Source organism: Anabrus simplex, chromosome 2 (genome assembly GCF_040414725.1).
Source record: "Anabrus simplex isolate iqAnaSimp1 chromosome 2, ASM4041472v1, whole genome shotgun sequence".
Taxonomy (NCBI): domain Eukaryota; kingdom Metazoa; phylum Arthropoda; class Insecta; order Orthoptera; family Tettigoniidae; genus Anabrus; species Anabrus simplex.
This window is the reverse complement of record NC_090266.1, coordinates 668226736-668254550: the sequence shown is the minus strand read 5'-3', so window position 1 is coordinate 668254550 and position 27815 is coordinate 668226736. Positions and strand designations below refer to the sequence as shown.

General features: G+C 39.5%; 1 protein-coding gene across 26 annotated transcripts in view; it reads left to right on the top strand.

Moving 5' to 3' along the window:
- The window catches only part of bt (projectin protein bent), a 520921-nt gene that overhangs the window by 331926 nt on the left and 161180 nt on the right, over positions 1-27815 (top strand). For all 26 annotated transcript variants that reach the window (XM_067141199.2, XM_067141225.2, XM_067141218.2 and 23 more), the window contains 11 exons: positions 810-1112; positions 4356-4637; positions 6059-6358; positions 7840-7975; positions 10658-10824; positions 11168-11300; positions 16489-16669; positions 23788-23932; positions 24079-24201; positions 25230-25811; positions 26526-26666. In XM_067141199.2, the coding sequence (XP_066997300.2) occupies positions 810-1112; positions 4356-4637; positions 6059-6358; positions 7840-7975; positions 10658-10824; positions 11168-11300; positions 16489-16669; positions 23788-23932; positions 24079-24201; positions 25230-25811; positions 26526-26666 (2493 nt within the window). The remainder of the gene's footprint in view (positions 1-809; positions 1113-4355; positions 4638-6058; positions 6359-7839; positions 7976-10657; positions 10825-11167; positions 11301-16488; positions 16670-23787; positions 23933-24078; positions 24202-25229; positions 25812-26525; positions 26667-27815) is intronic.

The window sequence follows — 27815 nt, the reverse complement described above, 5'->3', positions numbered from 1 at the left end:
CACCAGATAAATCCTGTGACTGTACCTTAATTAAGGCCATGGCCGCTTACTTCTCAGTCCTAGGCCTTTCCCATCCTTGTGTCGCCGAAAACCTTCAATGTGTTAGTGCGACGTGAAACCACTAGAAAGAAAAATGATCATATTATCCAAGTGGTAAATATTTTTCACTGTGAGCGAAGAGGTGTTCCTTATTCCTAACGGAGTTCGTGAAAGAAAGATACAAAGTACACCTTAATATATCTAATGACTGTACAATCTAAAATAAAGCAAAGAAAAGCAAAGTCATCTCCGTACAGGCCATGAAGGCCCTTGGAGGGGTGGAAGGTAAAGGCTTCCACTATTCGTAACCTCGGCATTTGATGGGGTAGAGTGGTTAGCTGTACACCCGGCCGCCTTTTCCCCCAGTAATTAACCTGGTACTTATTTTTGGTGTAGGCTGAGTGATATACAGGGTCATGTGTACCCCTTAAATTTTACGACATCCTGACGGGGATTCGAACCCACGTCCTTCCGGGTGAGCCGAGAACGTCTTTACCGCCTCGGCCAGGCAACCCCGTACAGTCTAAAAAATATAACAATATTCTAACATTAAAAATGTTATTGCTGTTGCTACATTTTTCATTGTTCAGGTTTTATTTTTACCAGGTTCGTTTATTCAAGATCATTACGTAATAGTAGTCAATAACTATATTATTATTATTATTATTATTATTATTATTATTATTATTATTATTATTATTATTATTATTATTATTATTATTATTATTATTATTCCCGTATGTGTGTTACATCCCGAACTTGCATTCCAGATGAGCCAGATGCTCCAGGAACTCCTGAAGCAACTGACTGGGACAAGGACCACGTGGACCTCAGATGGACTCCACCAGCAAAGGATGGTGGATCTCCAATCACGGGTTATATCATTGAGAAGAGGGAGAAAGGATCTCCAAGATGGACAAAGGCTGGTGAGGTGAAGGGCGATGAATGCAAGGGAACGGCTGAGAATCTGGAAGAAGGTGTGGAGTATGAGTTCCGAGTGAAGGCCGTAAACGCAGCTGGACCAGGTGCACCAAGTCAGGCTAGCAAGCCAGTCGTAGCCAAACCACGAAGATGTAAGTTCTGCTGTTATATGTGAATTATTATTTAACATACTGGCCTCAGAAGTAGCAGTAGCCTAACCACGAAGTTGTAAATACTGCCGTTCTGTGTGACCCCTCGCTTAACATACTGACAAGAGAAATAATCGTAGCCAAATCATTCCAACCACAGAAATAGAGATGGAAATGTTCATTGCCGTTATGTTAAATACCAGCCAGGCTAAAGTTAAGACGACGGCACAGATTAGATCACATTAACTTATCTAATAGACTGTATTCTCATTTCTGGGAACTTCCCTTCCATGAATGCGTGAGTCCTGATTTGTAATTCCAAGACCCTCAATAATCTCTAGAGTTATCAGACGAAATCCAGGTAGAAGGAATGTGGATCATGGAAGGCAATTCGGGTTTAGGAAAGGTTATTCCACTGAAGCTCAACTTGTGGGATTCCAGCAAGATATAGCAGATATTTTGGATTCGGGAGGTCAATGGACTGTATCGCGATTGAGCTATCTAAGGCATTTGACAGGGTAGACCATGGGAGACTACTGTAAAAATGAGTGCAATTGGACTAGACAAAAGAGTGACTGAATGGGTTGCTATATTTCTAGAAAACAGAACTCAGAGAATTAGAATAGGCGAAGCTTTGTCTGACCCTGTAATAATTAAGGGGTGAATTCCTTAAGGCAGTATTATTGGAACTTTATGTTTTCTTATGTACAGTATATAAATGATATGAGTAAAAACGTTGAATCAGAGATAAGGATTTTGCGGGTGATGTTATTCTGTATAGAGTAATAAATAAGTTACAAGAGTATAAGCAACTGCAAAATGACCTCGATAATGTTGTGAGATGGACAGTAGACAATGGTATGGTGATAAACGGGGTTAAAAATCAGGTTGTGTGTTTCACAAAGAGGAAACGTCCTGCCAGTTTTAATTACTCCGTAGATGGGATGAAAGTTCCTTATGGGGATCACTGTAAGTACCTAGGTGTTAATATCAGGAGAGATCTTCAGTGGTACAATCGCATAAATGATATTGTAAATAAAGGGTAGATATCTCTGCACACGGTAATGAAATGAAATGGCGTATGGCTTTTAGTGCCGGGAAATCCAAGAACGGGTTCGGGTCGCCAGATGCAGGTCTTTTGATTTGACGCCCGCGTAGGCGACCTGAGCGTCGTGATGAGGACGAAATGATGAAGACAACACATACACCCAGTCCCCGCGCCAGGGAAATTAACCAATGATGGTTAAAATTCCCGACCCTGCCGGGAATCAAACCCGGGTCGCCTTTGACCAAAGGCCAGCACGCTAACCATTTAGCCATGGAGCCGGACTCTGCACATGGTTATGAGGGTATTTAGGGGTTGTAGTAAGGATGTAAATGAGAGGGCATATAAGTCTCTGGTAAGACCCCAACTAGAGTATGATTCCACCAGGATTACTTGATTCAAGAACTGAAAAAATGCAAACAAAAGCAGCTCATTTTATACACAACATACCACTATATGCGTCACAGCAAACTATAACACCTATCTTTCTATTTGCCAATGACAGGATTCTCACACCATTAGTCCTCGTCCAACATACTATATCCCTCCCGATGCTTTATACGGTTTTTTTAATTCGAAAGGGAGTGGAGAGAATGTGATTTCAAGAAACGTGGCTAGTTTATATGCCCAAACCTTCGCTTCGTTTCCGTATTTTGAAAATGATTTCTATCATAGTCTCGCATTTCCTACATATTCTAGCAAAATTAGGTTCTGAAGTTGGAGTCGAATTGGATTTACACTAATGAACATAAAATAACGAGCCCTTAATCCTGATGAGTTTGATTTTCAAAGAAATTCAGTTCAATGTACAATCATTCCAAATGATGCATTTACGAAAGGAAAAAATCCACTCTTCAAACTCGTATGCTTCCCTTTGCATAAACTACACTCATGGAATATCATTGGTTCATGGAATATCATTGGTATATATACCTAAATCTTCATTCCAATATCTACGGTAAGTTTCATTTCCTACATTCAAACCTATTTGCCAAAAATTGAAATCTCTGCGTATTTTGTCGAGATGAACTCCTCGAAAAGAGGATTATAATACAAGTAATACTAAAATGACTGTATAAACTAAGTTATTGAATTGAGTTCAGCACGTCCTTCATCAAAATGGATAAACAATTTTTTTCTGATCATACGAACACATGACACTTGAAATACTTCAGTGTATGCCATATGGGCATAGGTCTAGCAATGTACAAGATCTCATTACCACCGCGCTATTTGTATGCTGTAAAAAGAGGTTTCGTTATTGCGAATATGATTTGATTTTAAAAGAAGTTATCTTAATGCACATATAGATAAAGGGTGCATCTAGATTCCAATTACACACAATCAAGTAGACAACATTTAGAATGGTCCGAAAACGTGCCATTTCCCTGCTAAAGCTGAATACCGCCACGGACTTAAATACTTCATTCATGGCAAAAAATATAATTTTATCATATTAAACTGAAATATCTCTGAAAAGGATTTAGACATCTGTAAAACTGACCGAGTTATGAAAGAATACGTACTCCCATGTGATTAGAGTTGGTGGATGTTTAAACTAATTACAGCCTTCCACGCCTACATGCATTGCTTGTTTTCTAAAAACTATTTTTTTAACCATTTATATAATATTTTCTGAAGTTTTTAAAATAACTGCGTGAAATTTTGCTTGATAGCTCTTCCTAGTGCTGTCTATAATCTCAACCTCACTCTTTAACCCATCTTTCATAAAAAGTTTGTTGTAAAATAATTTATTTATTTAAAATGTCATACTTTCAAGGTTCTAAAATAACGCATTCTTCCTCTCACTGTGAGGTTCAGTTTATTAACCTTTAGACTATAGAACGAAAAGTAGGCTACATCAATTCAGAATGTTAAAAATCTTGGGAGTAATCTTGAAAATTAAGATTTAATACAAATTTTACAAAGAGAATTGGGAATCTAGCAATCAAATTCTTTCAAAAATAAGGTAATACAATTTTCTGTTGATTCAAGGACAAGTTTCAGATAAAAGACACACTGAATTGCATTCTGATAGGGTTTATAGGACTGGAGGAACAAAATATATAAAATAGTATAATTTGCAATTAAGGCTGTGTAAGTCCCGACTTAATTTAAGGAACTCACAATGATTGCTTATCCAAGTAAATCACATGGTTTTAAAATGTGCAGGCTAATGCAGTAACGTTATTCCCTTCTAGTGGCTCCAAGAATTGACCGAAAGAACTTGAGGAACATCACCGTGCGTGAAGGAGAGCCAATATACATCGATGTGAAGATAATTGGTGAGCCTCCTCCAGACGTGACGTGGACACAGAACAATAAGTCACTCCAGGAGACTAGCTATCGCAAGATCGAGAACGTACCATATAACAGCAAATTCATCAATGATGAACCACAAAGGAAGGATACTGGTACTTACAAGATAACTGCAGTCAACAAGTACGGAACGGACACAGCAGAGATCGAGATTACTGTGGTCTGTAAGTATCTTCATTTAACCCTTTCTGGAGTAGAGACACTAAGAAGAGAGAACCTAAAAATACCAACTGCTAACCAGGTGCTGTGATGAAAATTGCCAAGGCATATAGTATTTTTCCGATGTCTTTTCATTAATCAATAGCACAGGTTGTAATTAAGATTTTAATACATTTTTAATGTATGTAAACTGTCCTATTTCACGGGGAAAAGAGATAATATGAATATAAACGTTTAAGGTTTATTCTATCGACGATATATCGCCATGTGTTCTATTAAGCTGGTATGGCCGTAGGGCGAGTAGTAGCGAAATATCATCAGTCGGTCGCCTTTCACAAGGGCGAGCAGTGGCGATATATAGTGACCTGGTCCTACAACGACTAAACTTATTTTCATTTGAAGCAACGAAAGTCAACAGAACAGAAAACTTTTCCCAATATCAATGGTAGCCAAACGTCACAAATTATAATTTGACTTTACAGATTAGGCAGGAGTGAATAAAATGGCCGCTTGTTCGTATCCTACTGGTTATTGTGTGACACAGTCGCCAGAGCATGGCGCTTCGTTGTTACAGTGTTAATATTTATTAAAATACGTTTTCACTATCGTCAGTGTAGTACGAAATTCCGTCAGTCCTGTCGTGAATATTTACTCGTGTGCTTGGATTCCATACGTCTTGTTTTGAATCCCTTTGTAGTAGCTGTCATTTTTCTTCCTATTGTTGTGCGACAATTGTTACACCTATTTTGCTTGTTTCGTTAATTTCTATAACCGAGCGAGTTGGCCGTGCGGTTAGGGCGCGCAGCTGTGAGCTTGCATCCGGGAGATAGTGGGTTCGAATTCCACTGTCGCAGTCATGAAGATGGTTTTCCATTGGTTTCCCATTTCCATACCAGGCAAATACTGGGGCTGTAACTTAATTAAGGCCACGGCCCCTTCCTTCCAACTCCTAGCCCTTTCCTATCCGATTGTCACCATAAGACCTATCTGTGTCGGTGCGACGTAAAGCTACTAGCAAAAAAGAAAAAGGACTGTTTGTACCAGATGCATAGTCAACTGTCAGCATTTTTCTGTCATTATTCAAAAACTAATACAGATATTATGAGGTAGTTTTCATCGCAGCTTCTTTAATGGTTTGATACCTTCGATTTCGAATTTTAAATGTTTTTATATTTGGCTGAGTTACAATACATTTGTTAACGCTGGAAATTCAGGAATTTTAACATACGAGCTCCCTTAAAGGCATGGGGTCGAATTTGATTGTATGTACTAAATATAAATACTGAATCCTTAAACGAGATGGGTTGGATTTTACAATAAGTTCAGTTCAAATAATTCATAGAAAAGTAAAAATTACGCTTATCGAACAAGTATAAAATTAAAATAATAAGTTTGTGTGATATCTATACTTTCCTTCTTCCTTCAGCCAAACCCGGTAAACCTGAAGGACCATTGGAGGTATCAGACATCCACAAAGATGGCTGCACACTTCAATGGAAGAAACCTAAAGATGATGGTGGTGAGCCGATTGAAACTTACGTGGTGGAGAAGTTTGATCCAGATACCGGAGTTTGGCTACCAGTTGGCCGATCTAAGGAACCACAGATGGAGGTAACTGGCCTCATACCTGGCCACGAATACCAGTTCCGAGTGAAAGCGGTCAATAAAGAGGGAGAGTCCGAGCCTCTGGAGACGCTCGGCTCGATCATCGCCAAGGACCCATTCAGTGAGTATCACCAACAAACCATTCAATGAGGTCTTTTCAGTATCATACCATCACCAACAAACCATTCCGTGAGCTCTTTTCAGTATCATACCATCACCAACTTCAGTATCATACCATCACCAACAAACCATTCAATGAGGTCTTTTCAGTATCATACCATCAGTAACAAACCATTCCATGAGCTCTTTTCAGTATCATACCATCACCAACTTCAGTATCATACCATCATCAATAAACCATTCAATGAGCTCTTTTCAATATCATACCATCACCAACAAACCATTCAATGAGGTCCTTTTAGTATCATACCATCACCAACAAACCATTCAATGAAGTCCTTTCAGGATCATACCATCACCACAAACCATTCAATGAGGTCCTTTCAGATCATTCCATCACCAACAAACCATTCAATGAGGTCCTTTCAGATCATTCCATCACCAACAAACCATTCAATGAGGTCCTTTCAGTATAATTCCATCACCAACAAACCATTCAATAGCTCTTTTCAGATCATTCCATCACCAACAAACCATTCAATGAGGTCCTTTCAGTATCATACCATCACCAACAAACCATTCAATAGCTCTTTTCAGATCATTCCATCACCAACAAACCATTCAATGAGGTCCTTTCAGTATAATTCCATCACCAACAAACCATTCAATAGCTCTTTTCAGATCATTCCATCACCAACAAACCATTCAATGAGGTCCTTTCAGTATCATACCATCACCAACAAACCATTCAATAGCTCTTTTCAGATCATATCATCACCAACAAATCATTCAATGAGGTCCTTTCAGATCATACCATCACCAACAAACCATTCAATGAGGTCCTTTCAGATCATACCATCACCAACAAACCGTTCAATAGTTCTTTTCAGATCACACCATCACCAACAAACCATTCAATGAGGTCCTTTCAGATCATACCATCACCAACAAACCGTTCAATAGCTCTTTTCAGAATCATGCTATCATACCATCACCAACAAACCGTTCAATAGCTCTTTTCAGAATCATGCTATCATACCATCACCAACAAACCGTCCAATAGGTCTTTTCCGTATCATGCTATCATACCATCACCAAGAAACCATTTAATGAGCTCTTTTCAGTATCGCGTTATCACCAACGAACCATTCAGTGAGTTATTTTCACTATCATCGTCAACAAACCATTCAAAGTTCTTTTCAGTATCATATCATCACCAAGAACCACCAGCTCCATTTCAATATCATTACATTCGCTATTTCCACTTCAATGTCACATCATCTCTCAGTAACAACACATCCACCAGCTCCATTTCAATATCATTACATTCACTATTTCCACTTCAATGTCACATCATCTCTCAGTAACAACACATTCACCAGGTTTATTTCAATACCATTCTCTATTAATTGTTACTGCAATATGTAGTGTGATGTAGATTCCCAGTCACTGCAGGTAACACGGTACTATTTCTCTTTTCAGCTGTGCCAACTGCCCCTGGAGCTCCAGAGCCTGTCGACTGGAGCCAGAGTCATGTGGACCTCATCTGGAAGGAGCCAGTCTCCGATGGAGGCTCTCCTATCACAGGCTATATTATTGAAAAGAAGGATAAATACAGGTACGGTAACCTCACGTCTAGAATCTTCAGGCATGCTCGTAATCTATGAGATGTATGCAATAAAGTGCAAACACTTAACACGACCAGAAGTTTATTCACACCCTCACCTCTCACAACCACTTATGGAAGTGACCTCAGACAGTATTCATGAATGATTACATACCTTTTATATTAACTTATTCCCCTATATTATTATAATATTTAGTGTAAATCGAAACTTCTCTCATTTTAAATTTGCTTTACGTCGCAACGACACAGATAGATCTTATGGTGTAGAAGAGATAGGAAAGGGCTAGGAGTGGGACGGAAGCGGCGGTGGCTTTAATTAAGGTACAGCCTGGTGTGAAAATGGGAAACCACGAAAATCCATCTTCAGGGCTGTGGACAGTGGGGTTCGAACCCGAATGCGAGGTCACAACTGCGTGACCCTAACCGCACTACCAGTGAAAACACTACGCATCGCGAGTACATAAACAAAAATACCATCTAACAGGGCACATGGTCCAAAGACTCGGTAGATAGGCCATACTACATGGTGACTAAAAACTAAATGTAAAGATCGAAAGGAGGATAGAAAAATTAAAAAGAAAATCTTAGTCACCAGAATACAAAGTTGAAGGGGAACGAGGGTACACACTCATGCGTCCTTACATTTCACAAAATACTCATTAGGGGTGATTACATAAAGTCCGAAGACTGCCTAAAATACCCACATTTTAACTTTAAATCTGAAGAGAAACCTGCATTAAATTAAAGTACACGTAAACTAACCATTATATGCCAAGTGTGATCGCTGGAACCTTCCCTGTTTTAAACGTAGAACATCTTCACAAGGTTAGATAAAAGTTTCTGCCTTTACCTTATGCCACCTCTTTACTCCCCGCCTCAGCACCTCCCGAGGGGGATCTCCTCAGTTACGTTGCACTCTTTTACTGTCGCGATGACGGTTGAAAACATTAGGTCATTAGAACAATGATGTAATGTATTTTCCTACTAGTGGAATCTAATATCATAAGGCAGATTCTAATTAGCTAATACACCGTAGAACAGTGGTGACAACTCGAAAATAACAAATAGACAACAGAAGTGTAATCAGGTTATCAAGCATCCAAACATAAACTTTCTCAATACGTTAGGTACAGTTTATAACACGAGGTAGCACTAGAAAGTCAGCACTGGAGACATCTAATCAATTTATCTACAACTTCTTGGATATGATATAGTTTAACAAGTTCTTAGTGAATAGCACCATAGTCGGAGATACGGTGACAGTTCAAACTTAAAGAGAGGCCTAACTAATGACATACAGATAATAATAATAATAATAATAATAATAATAATAATAATAATAATAATAATAATAATAATAATAATAATAATAATAATAATAACGTTTGGCCTCCGGAGAGGCTTGACGCAGATCTTTTGAACTGACGGCTATGGGTGCGAGGATGGGATCCTACCTATGATCAATTATATTTTGGAAGACGGCAGAAGCACCCAGTCCCCCCAAGCCAGAGGAATTATCCAATTAAGATTAAAATCCCCGTCGTTCCCAGGAATTGAACCCGGGACCCTTCGGACCAAAGCCCAATACGCCAGCAATTTAACGATGGAGTCGGACAGTAGATAACATGGCACTTAAGTGTTAACATAGTATGTAGTTTTCTAGCTGAGTGATATTTTGTACAATACAATGATAGAAGAGGTTGCTGAATACGAGTTTTAAATTAACTTGTGATGGCTAAACATAGGTGTAAGTCAAGGATTGTAAATTTTCATTTCCGGTTCATCTGCGATTTTCCTCAGTCTTTGCATTTACTTAAATCTTTCTAATGAAAAGGAGACTTTGATCTGGATGTCCATATTTAAATGACGTAACAGTGACACTCGTATCACGGTGGACGCTCTAGGGAAAATAGACAATGCATGCAATTTGTACTTAAAGTAAAATATTTTCTGTTAGTCACGATCGCTTGCCTAAATATAACGACGTAGTTTCAAAATTAAGAGCAGCAGAATGATGTATTGACCTGTCCGCCTCTGTGATGTAGTGGTTAGTCTTATTGGTTGCTACCTCCGGAGGACCGCGTTCGATTCCTGGCTCTGCCACGAAATTTGAAATGTTGTACGAGGAATGGAACGGGGTCCACTCAGCCTCGGGAGGTCAACAGAGTAGAGGGGATTCGATTCCCACCCTAGCCATCCTCGAAGTGGTTTTCCGTTGTTTCACAATCCTTCCCTCTAGGTAAATGCTGGGATGGTCCCTAACCTAGGGAGACGGTCACTTCCTTCCCTTTTCCTTGCCTATCGCTTAGGATCTTCCCGTTCCCCACAAGACCGCTATTTAGCATAGCAGGTGATGCCACCTCGAAGAGGTACTGTTCCTCCTCCCTGGGCAAATGTCTCACGCTCCAGGGCACTGCCCTTGGATCGATAGGGGCGAAATCCTCAAGTCTAGGAGAGAAACCAACCCTGGACGGTAAAGTGATTAAATAAAATATAAAATAATGAGGCCATCAGCCTCTAACATTCAACGGATAAACACTTGGAAACAAGAATTTGATTCCCTCACAAGCTATACCAAACTTTAATAAAATAACCTCATTGTAACGTGCCCCAGAATGTTTCTAAAATAGGTAATACACAGTGCTATTGTAATAGCGACTCGTTTGCTTTCAGCGTGATGTGGGAGAAGGCTCTGGAGACCGAAAGTGCTACACCACAAGCCGTGATCCACGGCCTCATCGAGGGTAACGAGTACCAGTTCCGTGTCATAGCCGTAAACAAAGCTGGCCAGAGTGAGCCTGGTGAAGCTAGCAAGAACTTCATTGCCAAGCCTCGATTCTGTAAGTCACACCATTATTATAGTGCATAAACTATTATTAATTTCTAACATTATCGTAAGTTCTCACTACACGCTACATCAGTGGGAATTTTGGCCTAAGATCCATCAAAATATGACCATATTTTCTAGGAAATTCTTGAAAGTCTTTGAAATTTAAAAGATAAAATTACATGAGGAGTCTTCTACTGCCTGTCAAATTAATTTAGGCAGCTTTTGATCCAACGAGCAATTGAATTATTTTCAGGGTTTGGAAAACTATGCCGTATTATTATATTCTGAAATAACTATAGTTCTTAAAGGTAAACGAAAAGGTCGTACGCTAACTGTGACCTGTTATCTTATAGTGGCACCAAGAATCGACCGACGAACGCTGCGCGATGTCACACTCTCCGTCGGCTCTTCGCTCAAGTATGATGTGAACATCACCGGTGAACCTCCTCCAGCTGTTGAATGGCGCTTTGGCAGTATTCCAATCAAGTACGTATAGTGATGACGTATTTCGCTGTGTGAAAAATTAAAACTTCAACTTGTTTGTAACTGACAAAACTTCCTCTGCATTTCATAGAATTTTCCGGACGTCAGATATGGCACACGTGAAATCGGATAGCAAAAATTAGTATTTTAAAACATTTGAAGTAATATCTTACAAAAATAAAGTGGTTGGAGTTATTCAGCTTCTTCTATTCAATATTCTTCACTATGTTAATGTTGAACATAGTACATTTTTCCAATAGTCAACTATTTACTGAAATATTGTGAAAAAACATTAAAGAAAGAACATTGGTATGTTTACAGTTCTAAAAATAATACTATATAGAACACAATAATGACTGTATTAGGAATGTAGTTGTTGATTAACATGTTATGAAAACATATTTACTAAATTTGACCGACTTCCCAACGTTAAAAAAGTTTTGAAACACACTATGGCTTCTTCTTCAAAGCAGAAGGACTACGTTTGGTAAGCTTTAGAGATATTCCTGTAATTGTGTAGAAGTTAATTTATTTGTTTCGTTTTCAAAATCGCGCCTGAGCTTTATGCAAACCTACACGAACTTCAATCTGTGCACTTGAGTTGAACAAGCATTGCTTTGCTACATGCTTCTTTGGTAGCTACGTGCTTCTTGTTTGAGCTCAATCTCACAGAGGAAATTACTTTATTTTTTATTCGCGGTAGTAGAGCAATGCGCCAATGGTACACCATCAGCTGGCCTCATAAATTTGACAACCCACATTGATTCAACTTCTGAAACTAGGAGCATTGATCTATTCAGATACTTCTTTCATTTTGGAATAATTTTAACGTTTTAATGACTACCTCAGTAATATCACGATCAACCCACATGATTTATAAATCATTACAAAATCCTGTATTATATGCATGGAAAGGAAATCTCATTCAATTATCCGTCTCTAAATATAACTGAAATATGGGCCTCAGAAGTCACGAAGAATAATATTATGTGATAAATTTACTTATATTTTTTGTTATCGCTATTACAGTTAGGAGAACATTTTTGACATAATCTTGGTTTTGAACTTTTCTACATCTGTGTTTCTTAATTTTAATACAAAATTATTTTATTACAATTTCTATGTCCGATTTTACATGACATGTTCCATATCCGACAGGATTCAGTTCAATAGTTCTAGCAAGACGTACAGAATACCTAGTGTGATCACTCACCGAGTTCAAGCGCGCCGCCGCAGAACGCTAGTGGAGCAATGCACCAACGTTGCTCCACGATGTCTACACGGTCAACTGTTTTAATCAAGGTTACGCTGATACGCAAATTCAACAACCAATTGTTTATACTTACCAATAATACTGTAGTTAATATTCTCAGTATTTTTAACAAGAGAAAATACGAGTTTAAATGAAACTCTGCGAAAAACGAAAGCAAAATTGTGCGTTACATAATTTTAAAAACTTTTTAAACAAAGCTTGTCACTTTAGGCACATAAAAACATGATTTTGGATAACACTGACATTTTTCTCAAATGAATTAAATTACTCATCAAAACGAGTTTCAGACTGCTTTTGATACTTAACGAGTCACGTTCGATAGATCACTACTCACAAACTATCGAAAATGGTTTCAGAAGATCTCTGAGGATTTCTCTGGCTCTGAAGAAGAATCGGCACCTGTTTAGAAATAATGTCCAGAGTGTGCTCAATAAAAGAGTCAGTTCTTGACGGCACAACGGAAACTGCCCCAGTCGAATCAATATATTCATAAAGAAATATCGCCCCACATCGACCTAGACGAGTTTAGTTTCTCATTAATTTTCCTTTCAGCCTTGAAAATAATGTCACACACACTTTTGGAAGAATGAGTTAGAAACCTCGGTCACTGCTGGATCCGTAATCTTTTGTTTCCATAAGAAATGAACTTCTGTGACAGAGAAAACGGACACTTGATAAATGTTGAGGATTGCCTGAAACCATACCCGGTCAACTGATAAACTAAACACTTTCTGATCGAAGGATCAGGGACGGGGCTCAACTCTGGCACTATACTTTCCCAATCACCAATATTTAAACAGCCTTTCCTTTTATGGAATTTTCCACTGATTTGTTTTACAGACTTGTTCTTTACCTCCATATTTTGGGCCAACATTCGATCTGGTACACAAAAAACTACTCAGAAGTACTAATTTCCTTTTCAGCCCACAATTTCCTTGAGGGGACAGCGCTTTTTTTACAGGGAGGTAGAAGTATTTTAGTAAATACAAATGAAGAAATCAACTTCACAGAACGTATGAGTTTGAAGAAAAGCGAGGATAGTTTTGTGGGAAGATGAGTTCTTTTAAAGAGCCTTGTAAGGTATGAATGTATTGTTCAATGCCTCAGTGCCCTTACACTCTACAAATTTTGTCAGCCCCATTTCTCCATAAAATTTGAGTCCTTTGGTGACACTCGCTGAACAGTTGGAATGCGATGGGTCGCGTTTGAAAGGACGAGGAATCTAAATGAGCTGCTGTTAGTTGTACACTCAGAGAGATCTTCCTTAAACAGTCGAAATTGGTATTTTCTATTGTAAGATAGTTATACTTTATCATGGAAAAAGTTTCTTATTCATTTCGATATATACACAAAATCTGAAAGTGACCGGATCTTTCATTTTACATCTACTGGATTCAGAATATAACATTGGACTTGATTTTTCTTCCCACAAATTCCTAAAGATTTCCAGGCTTTCTTATTGGACTGACTGCAATCGCACGTAAAACCTACCACTCTCGCCCCAGTCTCTTCTAGGTGAAGCATAACCTGTATTATAATTTTGGCAAGGATATCTCGTGGAGTGGCATTTCTGCATGCATAAATGGCGACAGGTGCCCATTTCTGTAAAAGAGGTACAGATGATGTTTAATCTGATATCTTCGGCAATCTGACGTGAGTTCACTTAAATCAACCAAGCATTCTACTTTCAGTGAAGAACCACTAAACTAAACCTCTTCTCTTAGCTTAACCTCATCGAATGTTTCTACTCCGTAGCGTTTATTCTTGTCTATTTCATTCTGAAGATAATTTGAAACAGCACTTATACAATGAGGATTTACACCACAGGAATATTTAAGTCCTCTCAGAGTTTCCCCAAATGACTCTGTGAGGGAAGACAGCATGGAGTGCCTATATACTTTAGGTGATTTTATTCCAAGTACTAAACTCTCTAAAATAAAGTCTCTACTGTACCGCATACCAATGGGAGATATTACTAGGCATTTCTTTAACGTAGTGTCTATAATAATTTTCTGCTTCTTACTAAGAAACTTACAATGTTCAAAATGAAATTCTGCGTTCTTAATCTGTCTCTGTAGTAAGTTACTCTTAGCTTTGGCTGAGGACAGACAACGTTCAGCTCGTATTCAATTACCAGTTGCCTTCATTAGTCATCTTTTGGGAGACAATATTGTATTTTCGCCACCGGTAAGAGAACTAGGGTGGCTCTTTATTTGACTACAACTAGGCTGGCGTTGAATTTGGAATTCACCGCTCACTGTTGCCACCTCTGCTTCACTCACATCGTGATTCTTGTTTCTTGTCTTCTTTATGCTGCCGTCATTCCTTTTCCTATTGAAATCCCTTCGCGATTTTTACCTCAGCGGATGTGTATTTCGGTAAATTTGGAAAAATATGAGGTACTGTCCCCTGTTTTATTTTTCACTTGACACAAGGAAGTTCCTCGTTTTCACCATTCACTACGAAACAATCCGCCTTTATTATTATATTCTCTGAAAAATGCACTTCACAAATTCTGCTTTTGTCCGACAATTGCTTATCTTTCCACGGAATTACTCTCCGTCACTTCACGAACCAATTATTTTCTTTTGGCGTTGTAAAAATGTTTTTTTTTTTTTTTTTTGCTAGGGGCTTTACGTCGCACCGACACAGATAGGTCTTATGGCGACGATGGGAGAGGAAAGGCCTAGGAGTTGGAAGGAAGCGGCCGTGGCCTTAATTAAAAATGGTGTACCATCAGGCTTTCCTCCGTAAGCCGATTTACAACCGGAAACGAAACAGTACGGTATTTTCTCGAAACAATAGAAAACTAGTTGATAACACACGGAAAGCACAGATACCAACACAGACCTTCGGAAAATATTAAAATTAACAAACAAATAAACCGAACGTTCCTTCCCATACGCGTTAAAGTTATGACCATGACTTCATACACGCCCGCTATTCTATCCTTGTTGACTGCTTGGTGCGCGTGCTTTTGCTGGTGCGAAGCGACTGTAGCGCCACACTCCGGAGTGGCTACCAACGAAAATGCTTGCAGAGCAGAGTGTTGACATTAGGTATTCTAGTCGTCATGGTTCCAGTTTCCTGGACAACGCTTCATCGGATTCTCACTGTGGTTTTAATTTCGCGACCATTCGGAGGTTGAAAAAATAGCCCTCGACTATACAGTGTATATATATTACAATATTATGTAATATGAAATCTTGGTCAATCAAATAAAAAAGTGCATGTTAGCACAAACGAGGGACCTGCCAGTAGTATCCTGTAATAACTACAGGCGTGCAGCGATGGTGTGATGTCTTAATATTGATCATCCTACCAAGTTTCATTGCAGTCGATGCCTTCGGTACGCCTCGTCCCATTAAAAACTGCGGCAACAAATTACGTGAACATTATTTTACGGCAAAATAACTATTAACATTAAGTTTAAGGCGTCTTAATTGATTCTCCTACTAGGTTTCATTGTAGTCGGTCTGGTCCAGCCTAAACAGTTCCCATGTTAGTCCGGTGGAATTTGAAGGTGCTCAAATATATCAACTTCGTGTCGGTAGAATTTCCGGCACGTAAAAGAACTTCTACAGGACAACATTCTAACACCTTGGCGTATCCTCACACCGCTAAGGAGCTGTGAGACGTAAACCCAATAATTAAGGATGATTTTCTATGATTATCAGACGTCACAAACGAGAGCTATGGTACTATAAAACCCATGATTTAATCCCGACTGTAGAAACACACATTCTGATTTTGTATTTTCTCACAACCATTCCAAGAATAATCTGAGACGGTCTTCCAAGTCACAGCCCCCAATGATGACAATTACCTCAACGATTAACCCGTAGTACCCAGCTGCTGAAGGAGCGACAAAGACAACAACAGCACACAACTCTCTAATATTACTTATTCTAATTCCAGGTCGTCGAAGACTGTTCAGGTCGATAATGTGGACTACAACAGCAAGCTGGTTATTCGACCGGTGAAGCGAGGAGATTCGGGAGAGTACACTATCACTGCTTCCAACACATCGGGCAGAGACACTGTTACAGTCAATGTGATAGTAACAGATAAGCCTACACCACCCGAAGGACCATTACAGGTGAGTTCTCAGTTCATCTTACTATAAATGTGAGCGTTATTGTTGTTCATAGACGAACACTCCTTCAGTTATGAATTTTAAGTTCCCCATTATTATTTATCTGTATAGATACTATCAAGCCCTCTATGGAATATATATTAACCAGAGAAAGTAGAGCCAAACATCTCTAAGAATAAAACAGAATTGATCATCATTAGAAGGTACTAAAACAGAACCGACCATCAGTAGGAAAGGAACAGAACCGACCATCACTAAGAAAGAAACAGAACTGACCATCACTAGGAAAGGAACAGAACCGACCATCACTAAGAAAGAAACAGAACTGACCATCACTAGGAAAGGAACAGAACCGACCATCACTAAGAAAGAAACAGAACTGTCCATCACTAGGAAAGGAACAGAACCGACCATCACTAGGAAAGGAACGAAACCGACCATCACTAGGAAAGAAATAGACCTGACGATGACTACGAAAGAAACAAAACCAGCCATCACTAGGAAATAATAAAGTAGAGCTGATCATCACTACAAAAGACTAAAACAGAATTTATTCTCACTACGACACGTTAAATAGAACAGACCATCACTAGAAAAGACTAAAACAGAACTGGCAGTCACTAAAAGGATTACGATTTAACCGACCATCACTAGCATGGACTGTCCGGCTCCATGGCTAAATAGTTAGCGTGCTGGCCTTTGGTCCAGTAGGTCCCGGGTTCAATTACCGGCCGAGTCGGGGATTTTAACTTCATTGGTTAATTCTGGTGGCTCGGGGGCTGGGTGTGCGTGTTGTCTTAAGCATTAGAAATCATCCTAGGAAGAGCCCCATCCACACAGATGGGCAGTTCACCTATACGCCTTCAAATCCGTAGCCCTGCACCACGCCAATATCTTACTAGCAGGGACTAAAACAGAACTGACAATATACAGGAAGTATGGCTCAATGTTTAGGCTACTGGACTTTGGTCTAAGGTGTCCTACATACCGGGCGAGTTGGCCGTGCGCGTAGAGGGGCGCGGCTGTGAGCTTGCATCCGGGAGATAGTAGGTTCGAATCCCACTATCGGCAGCCCTGAAGATGGTTTTCCGTGGTTTCCCATTTTAACACCAGGCAAATGCTGGGGCTGTACCTTAATTAAGGCCACGGCCGCTTCCTTCCAACTCCTACGCCTTTCCTATCCCATCGTCGCCATAAGACCTATCTGTGTCGGTGCGACGTAAAGCCCCTAGCAAAAAAAAAGGTGTCCCACATTCAATTTCCGTTCGGGTCTCATATTTTAACTTTCACTGGTTAATACTCCTGGTTCGATAATTGGGTATCTGAGTCGTCTTCAACTTTAGAATTCATCTTAGGTAGGGCCCCATCCCCACAGAACGCACAAGTCACATATATGGCGTCAACTTGAAAGACCTGCACCAGGCCACACTCCATTATTATTATTATTATTATTATTATTATTATTATTATTATTATTATTATTATTATTATTATTATTATTATTCCGGGGGTTTCGTGGAACGCAGAGGTGTAAGAAGGTGCTGGGATGAAAGGGTGGGCAGTGAAATGATCAGAGGATGAGTTAAAACCCTAAATTTCCAAATTATATTCCTTTTCTTTTCTTTATTTTAAAATTTGCTAGTTAGAAAATCTGGATGAACAACAATACTATAAGATGAGCTCGTCATATCCCACAATAACAATGACTTAAAATCAAAAATCAGTAACAACAGAGTAAATTTACAAGGGACGAGCAAAATAGCTCTGAAGGTACACTATTTTACAAGAGCATATTTCCTCCACTCACTTCCATTGTATAGTAGTTTGAGCTTCAAACGTTAATACAATCCAGTCTCTTAGAGGCACCAGTTTCTTACACAATCATACTTGACAAATTTGAGATAACACGTTTACTGTCCTTTCTGCTCGACACTCTGTTATACACTCGTCTGTAAATGATGGCAATGAGTGCCCATTCTAAAACGGCTTAATGTAAAAGGAAAGGGTGGAATACGATCGGCCATGGACAAAAGGCCAGGAAGTGAAACACTTACACTCCTTTTGAAAGACGCTTTAAAATCCTACATAGTATTATGGGCTGAATTTGCAGAGGCTAAGCCTATACTACAGAGGGGTGACTAAATGCGAAATGTTAAGTACCAAAGTAGAGTGAAGAATTTAGAGGCTTAGAAAATCTTAGTCACCCCCATATCAAAGTTGAGTGGGAATTAACAGAGGGTGATTTGTTCCCTAAATTACAAGTTTCCCCGCAGGAGTTGGAATAAAGTCCTCCGACTTGCAGAAAATTTACATTTAAACAGAGACTTTAGGATTGTACATGAATAAAAGAAGTTTGGAACATTCCCCTCAAGTTATCTGCTCGGAGCTCTCACATATTAAGAGGTGTCTGCCATTACCTTGAGTTGTTGGGCCTTCCGACGACGGCAAGGCTGTCTCTGCCTACCAAATACGTCGTATACACATACTAGACTGCAGCGACGAAAATGACAATACGACCCTAAAGCTCCCAGTTTTTATAGCAACTCAGAGGGGAAAGTTCAAGAACTCTCTTGAGCTAGACAGAATGCCTGTATACACCCCCAATTTTAATTGGCTAGAGAAATATACACAACATTCCTAATTGGTTAATAACTAAGAAGGAAGCCGTAGAAGTGCTAATAACCTTAGCACATACAAAAAACAATCTACAAACACTTAAGGTTTGCAAACATTGAAAACTGAAAATTCTCTTAAAGGTTAATTGTCCGTAATCCCGCCAGAGTGGCACATACGCCTATAGTAGAGACATCTAAAAATTAAAGGTCCAAATATCGTGTGATACATAGTTTAGGATTCACAGCACAGATGGCATTCTAGAAGGCACGCAGTTCAACGGGACGGAAAAGGTTTACCCCCGGTACAATTATTATTATTATTATTATTATTATTATTATTATTATTATTATTATTATTATTATTATTATTATTATTATTATTATTATTATTATATCTACGAAGGACTAGGACTGGGTTACTGTAGTCACGTCGTAGCTCACGAAGCACGAGCAACGCTGAGTGGCCAAGTAAGTGGTCCTGAGAGTAGGGATACTGTTGACTATCAACTAGGAGTGGGCATCTCACACATATTCTGAGTCATGGCCCTCCTTGTACTCAGGTGGCTAGGACTACACAATCCTCGCTGGGACTATGTGTAAGTAGGGTAGCATACTGCTTCACAGAATATACCAAGCACAGAACATTTTAAGCAAGCCTTAGACCTTAGACCGATGGGAGCGACGGAGTCCCATTTCTATTTGAAAGGCGAGGGGCTCCTTGAAAACAACATGGCGTACGAAGTGGAATTCGATGGGGAGCTATCAATATTAATGGGGCTTACGAAAGAAATTAGAACTGGCTGAGTCAGCAAAGAGGATGTGTCTGGATCTGTTAGGAGTTAATGATATTCGGGTAAGAGGAGATAACGAAAAAGAGACAGGATATTATACAGTGTTCTTGACGGGTGTTAACAAAGGTAGAGTGTGGGTAGAACTGTTTGTCAAGAATACTATTGCACGCACTATAGTTTCTGTTGGGCTCGTAAATGAGAGAACGTTGTGGGAAGATTTGGCAGTTGGAGGCATTAGGACGAGAATTCTCTCAGTATATTCACCACGTGAGGGTGCACATAAGGAGAAAGTTGCGAAGTTTCAGGAAACACTGAGTGACATCATAGTAAGGGTCAACAGCACGGATAGAATAGCGCTAATCGGCGATTTCAGTTCGAGAGTTGAAAATATAACTGAAGGATACGGGAAGGTGATGTGTAAATATGGAGAAGATAAGGAAGCTAATAGGAAGTGAAAACGTTTACTGGACTTCTACACTAGTACACGAATACCGTACATTCTACAAGCATAAGTTAATTCATCTCTACACATGGGAGGGTCGGAGCACCATATCTATAATAAACCATATCATAACCGACTCTGAATTCAGGAAATCTGTTAGGAATGTGCGGGTATTCAGGGAATATTTTTGATGACATAGACCACTATATGATCTGTAGTGAACTAAGTATCTCTGGCCCTAGGATAGGTAAAGTAAAATCTGTCTGCAGATGAATAAGTGTAAAAAATCTCCAGGACGAGGAAATAAGACAGAAATACATGGATGTGATTAGTGAAAAGTCCCAAACGATATACTGTAAGCAGGTTCAGGATATAGAAGGTGAATGGGGGGCATACAGGGATGCTGTAGTAGAAACAACAAGGGAATGCCTAGGAATAACTCTGTGTAAAAATTGGAAAAGTGAATATCTTGGTGGTGAAGTGAGAGCAGCTTGTAAACGTAAAAGGAAGGTATCAGAAACGGCTCAAGACAAGAACTGATACAGACAGGGAATTGTACACAGATGAAATAAAAAGAGCGAAACAACTAATTGTTGAATCTAATAAGAAGTCATGAGGAGATATCGGTAACGACCTTTGTGGACAGTGATAAAGAAGCTTAGAAAGGGAGGGAGAAGGAAATGATAAGTTTTTTGGTAAATCAGGTGAACACATAATAGATCCCAGGGAATCAGCCGAACACGTGGGGACAATGATGTTTGTGAAATTACGCTCGAGCAAGTGGAAAGGATAGAAAATAAACTCCATTGTCATAAAACAGCAGGAATAGATGAAATTAGATCCGAAATGGTGAAATATAGTGGGAAATCAGCTTTGACATGGCTTCGTGGAGGAATAAGGTTAGTATTGGAATGATAATAACGTAGCGTCTGATTGGACGAAAAGAATGACTGCACCTATATATAAACAAGGTAACAGGAAGGTCTGCAATCACTATTGAGGTATTTCATTGATCGGCGTACCAGGCAAGGTGTTTGCTGCCATTTTGGAAGAGAGGATGCGATCAGTGTTTGAAAGTAACTTGGATGAAAACCAGAGTTCAGAACACAGAGAAGTTGTCAGGATCAGGTTTTCAGTATGCGCCAGGTAAATGAAAAATGCTACAAGATGAATAGACAGTTATGCTTCATAGATCTAGAGAAGGCATATGACAGAGTACCAAGAGAAAAAATGTTCTCCATACTGGAGGACCATGGGATTAAGGGCATATTATTCAAGTAATCAAAGGAATTTTTGTTGACAATTGGGCTACAGCGAGAATTGATGGTAGAATGAGTTCTTGGTTCAGGGTACTTACAGGGATCAGATACGACTGTAATCTTTCACCTTTGTTGTTCATAGTTTACATGGATCATCTACCGAAGGGTGTAAAGTGGCAGGGAGGGTTAGGTGGAAATGTTTTAAGCAGTTTGGCCTATGCCAACGACTTGTTCTTAATGGCAGATTGTGCTGAAAGCCTGCAGTCTAATATCTTCGTAAGAAACCTGAGAGAAGTGAATGTCATATTGAGAATACAAAGCTGAAACGGGTAGATAATTTCAAGTATTCAGCCGAGCTAGGTAACTCAGAGAGTTGAGACGCTGGTCTTCTGACCCCAACTTGGCAGGTTCGACCCTGGCTCGGTCAGGTGGTATTTGAAGGTGCTCAAATACGTCAGCCTCGTGTCGGTAGATTTACTGGCACGTTAAATTACTCCTTCAGGAGAAAATTTAGGCACCCTGGCGTCTCCAAAAACCGTCAAACGTAGTTAGTGAGACGTAAAAATAATAATATTAAATTATTATCGAGTATTTAAGATTTGTATTCTCCCAGGAATCTATACGAAATTGAGGTTGAATCCTTTTTTTTTTCTTGTTATTTGCTTTACGTCGCACCGACACAGATATGTCTTATGGCGACGATGGGATAGGAAAGGCCTAGCAATTGGAAGGAAGCGGCCATGGCCTTAATTAAGGTACAGCTCCGGCATTTGCCTGGTGTGAAAATGGGAAACCACGGAAAACCATCTTCAGGGCTGCCGACAGTGGGACTCGAACCCCCTATCTCCCGATTACTGGATACTGGCCGCACTTAAGCGACTGCAGCTATCGAGCTCGGTGAGGTTGAATGAAGGTGCATCGAAGCTCGCAGTTGCGATCAACAGTGTTCTGTAAAAAAGTAGCCACCTATCGGACGAAACTATCTTTCCATGGTCTGTTTTCATAGGAATGAACTCGATTAATGAATGTGTACGCATTAACCGGCTTCGGTGGTGGGGTCATATGAGGCAAATGACGAAGTAAACTAGGAGGATTATGAACTGTGACATGGATGGTAAGAGAAGTAGAGGGAGACTAAGATGACAGTGGTTTGATTCAGGTTGTAATTATTTTAAAATAAGAGAGGCCTAATGCAGGTTTTTCGTGTTGACGCGTATGGGGAACCTGCGCGTCCGTGAGGACGGGTCCCTACCTAGGATTACTTCCAATGCTCACGACAACACATACACCCGCCCCCTGAGTCATCGGAATCAATTAATTAATGTTAACATCCCCGACCCTACCGGTAATCGAACTCAGGACCCCTTTGACCAAAGGCCAGCATGCAAACCATTTAGCCATTGAGCCCATAATGAATGTATGTATGTATGTATGTATGTATGTATGTATGTATGTATGTATGTATGTATGTATGTATGAATGTATGTGTGTATGTATGTATGTATGTATGTATGTATGTATGTATGTATGTATGTATGTATGTATGTATGTATGTATGTATGTATGTATGTATGTATGTATGTATGTATGTATGTATGTATGTATGTATGTATGTATGTATGTATGTATGTATGTATGTATGTATGTATTTATTGTGCCCTTTCTGCATAATGGGTGCAATATGTATGTAAAGCAAAACTGATCATCATTAGGAAATATTACAACACAACCGACCATAACTGGGAAAGATTATAGTAGAACTGAGCACCGCCAGATAGGAATGAAACAGAACCTACCCTCTTCACGGGTGCTCAGAAAAAAGCACTGACTTCTGGAAAGATTGGTAACAAGTCAGTACTCTAAGGACAGATTTGTTTTAGGCAGAGATATCGTGACTGCCATGTGCTAATGATTATACATGTTGAATATCTATTTATTATTTGAGGGCCTGCCAGCTAGGTCATCGACCTGAACATCTGGTAGTATATTAATTTCAATCATTATGATGTTTCAGATATCCGATGTTCATAAGGAGGGATGCAAACTCAAGTGGAAGAGACCAAAGGATGACGGAGGTACTCCTATTGAATACTATCAAGTTGAGAAGCAGGATCCAGAGACAGGTCTTTGGGTTCCTTGCGGTCGTTCAAATGAACCAAGTAAGTGAATAGCACTGCATATGCCAGTATAGTTTCAAGTATCTTCATACCCAATCTAATACAGGACTTTCAGAAGGTCCTAAAGCATATATTTGGATTTAAAATAACTGATTTCGTTTTCTTCCATAAACTATCTTTAATTACAGGCATGGAGGTAACCGGATTAACACCTGGAAAGGAGTACAAATTCCGAGTGGCAGCTGTAAATGCCGAGGGTGAATCTGAGCCTTTGGTTGCAGATCAAACCATAATAGCCAAGAATCCATTTGGTGAGCATTTATTTTTAACATTTTATTATTTATTTACCATGTCATTTCTCTTCAGTTTATACGGTGAACTTAGGCACCTTATACTTCTGCCAATCTGAATTCCAAGGGATAGCCTATGCCAAAACTACAGGCTTCGTCGTAACCGAAAATAAATATTAATATGGAAAGTACAACAACAAGTATAACTATCCTTACAGCGCTTAAATTGTTGTCCATGGTTTCCCATTATTTCACCAGACAAATGCTTGGAATGTGCCTTAGTTAACGCTACGACCACTTCCTTTCCACTCCTAGCCTTTGTCCCTCCCACAGTCACAAACAACCTCAAATTCTCTTCGTGTTGTCAACACCCCATTTCGGTATGAAGTATTTCATGTAACCTTATATTTCTACAGAGACTAACGATTAAGTAATTTTCTCTTCAGCTAACTGCTCCCAACCACCCGGCTATTTTTCAGCAGTTGATTATAACACTATCGTTGATTTTATGGCAAAATGATTATTGGCATTACATTTATAAAACATTAATTAATCGTCCTACCAAGTTTCATCACAATATGTCATGTCTAACCCATACAGTTCCCTTGCAAGTTGATAATGAATGCCGGCCAGTTTAGTTCCTTATACTCAATAAACAGTTAACAGATTATTTTTCTGAGACAGTGGGCTGGACGATTGTCCGTGGCTTGTCAATGGATAAAGGAACACCAATGAATGCGCATCATTACTGCAGCACTGAATTTACTTTCTGGATTGACAATTTCACTCACCCAATTTCACACATAGAATAGTTGTCCGAGCTTGTCTATTGCGAATGAACATTCCTACATGTTAATGGTGGTATCATGATATCATAAATATCGAGTATTGCTACTGAACTGAATAAATTATTCTAATTTTATAAATAAAAAGGATACCCCCCTTATTCACAAAGCCGATGATCAATTCCTTCAAAAAATCCTATTGATTATGGTACTAAATGAACAATCATGTAAGTTTTACTAAACTTCACTACTTCTGTTTTTCAGATGAACCAGGAAAGCCAGGTAATCTCCAGGCTACTGACTGGGATAAGGACCATGTTGACCTGAAATGGACGCCGCCTATCGACGATGGCGGTTCACCTATAACAGGTTACATTGTTGAGAAGAAAGATAAATATGGTCAGTGGGAAAAGGCGTTGGAGGTTCCGGCTTACCAGACAACGGCTACAGTTCCAGACCTAATTGAAGGACAGCCGTACGAATTCCGAGTGAAGGCTGTGAATGCTGCAGGTCCAGGTGAACCAAGCAATGAAACTCCAACAATCATTGCCAAGGCCAGAAACATGGCTCCCAAGATTGATCGCACTAATTTGATTGAAGTGAGAATAAAAGCAGGCCAGAACTTCGGCTTCGATGTTAAAGTTTCTGGTGAACCTCCTCCAACCACCAAATGGCAGTTGCGTGGAAAGGATATCAAATCTTCTGAACGTGTGAAGGTTCAACACGCTGAGTACAACACAAAGCTGAACGTAAGGATGGCAACGCGTGCCGAATCAGGAAAATACACCATAATTGCAGAGAATATTAATGGAAAAGATGTCGCAGAAGTAGAAGTGACAGTCTTAGGTAAGTGCTAAGCATCTGTAAAGTAAAAGCGTACGCATCTTTGTGTGCTTTAGTCGTAAATATTTCGCTCTTATGAGAAAGCTACAAAGCAGTGAAATATATAATTAATGGAATCTGCCTTATGCACTTTTTTATTTTTTCGGCTCCTCTAAAATACAGAGCATTCTAAAGTTACTTATCCAACGTACAAAAGGAAATGTCCCTGTTTCTTGCTAAAGTTATCCGCATATTACGTTAACTGTTATAGGCGAGATCGAAGACAGTTGAAGTAGATAGGATTTTCTTTTAAAATTTTCAGCGACTTCCACCTTCAAATATATCTATAATATCATATAAAAGTCGAGAAGCACGGCAAAGAATTTCTCTCTGAACTTTGGAGCAGATGACTTTAAATATTAGGTTTGACGAATGTGTATGCCTACTTATTTGTTTGTGAATATTATGTACTTGTCATAGTTAATGCATTAAGTACACAATGACGTTGCTTTTCCATTTTGGACAATTTTATACACAATAGTTTGCTAATAATTTCCATTGAACGCAACGAGTGTTGCATCTGTGACTCGTAATTGAAGTCTGTGACTGCACCAAGTAGCTCATAATGAAGAGAGGTTACTCGAATTTTCAGTTTCATTGCCTACTCGGACTAAGACAGGTACATAAGGTGTCCATGACTTGAGACCTCTTAACTAATAATGATTATGTGTGTTTCAGATAAACCTAGCCCACCTGGCGGTCCCCTCAAAGTTTCTGGAGTACATGCAGAAGGCTGCAAACTGAACTGGAACCCACCAGCAGACGATGGTGGTCAACCTGTTGAGAAATACGTGGTGGAGAAGATGGATGAAGCTACAGGTAAGATCACCTGGAGCTCTACCCTAAATTCCCATTGCCAATCACTGTACCTAAAAATAAAATACATCCACCGAGGTGTGTAGCATTCATGTGCTGATCTGATGAAGAGGTGAAAGGTCCTACCCTTTCTATCCATCCACCGGGATGTGTAGCATTCAGGTGGTGACCTGGTGAAGAGGTGAAAGGTACCTCCCCTTTCTATCCATCCACCGGGGTGTGTAGCATCCAGGTGGTGATCTGGTGAAGAGGAGAAATGTCCTCCCCTTTCTATCCATCGACCGGGGTGTGTAGCATTCAGATGGTTATGAACAACTGCTGAAACTGTGAGCAGTGGGGCTCCGTCCTACTGATAGCACATGGTTACACGCCCATCTAAGGACATTTCCTCTAGTAACAATGATAGTTGATCGCAGAGAAACTATAGATAATGAGCGAGACTTGTCATTGCGGCAGTGAAAGTACCTACTGACATAAACGTTTAGTCAGTTAAACAGACATAGTTTATACTTTAGCGATGAGAATCGTGGACAATTAACATACGGCTGACATACTGGATACGGGGCAGTCCACGAAGTTAGCACTAGAGACACGTTATTTGAAAGACTCACTACGCTAGTTAGACTAAAGGAACCATATTATTTCGACTGGAACACCACAAATCCAACCAGTAAGAACAGTTATGGTCAGCAACAATTATCATGATATTCTCAACAGCAACAACAGCTGCAGCAGCACAAACAACATATGGGAGTTATGAGTGCGGACACGGATACTACCTCATTACAAGAGATACTTCCACCTGAAGATAGCAACTTATATTATCCTTATAACGGAATTTACGGATAATAATGTTGATGTATCTAATCAACCAGCTAAACGATGTTGTGTTCATACGGTAGGACAGTCTAATGGCATTGTAACAGAAGCAGACTAGATGAGAGAAGTATACATGTTAGATACGAGTATTTCAGTATCTACACGGTTCATCGTTCTAAATCTACGCTTCTCTAAAACGAAATTTCCAGTTTGGTCTATTCGTACCATCCCCTGGTACAACTAAAAACTATTTCAAGTCACCAGTTTCAAAGAATCACTTTCATCCATGCACATAGGACAAGATGTGCCGTTGATCGATGAATCCTTCACTGT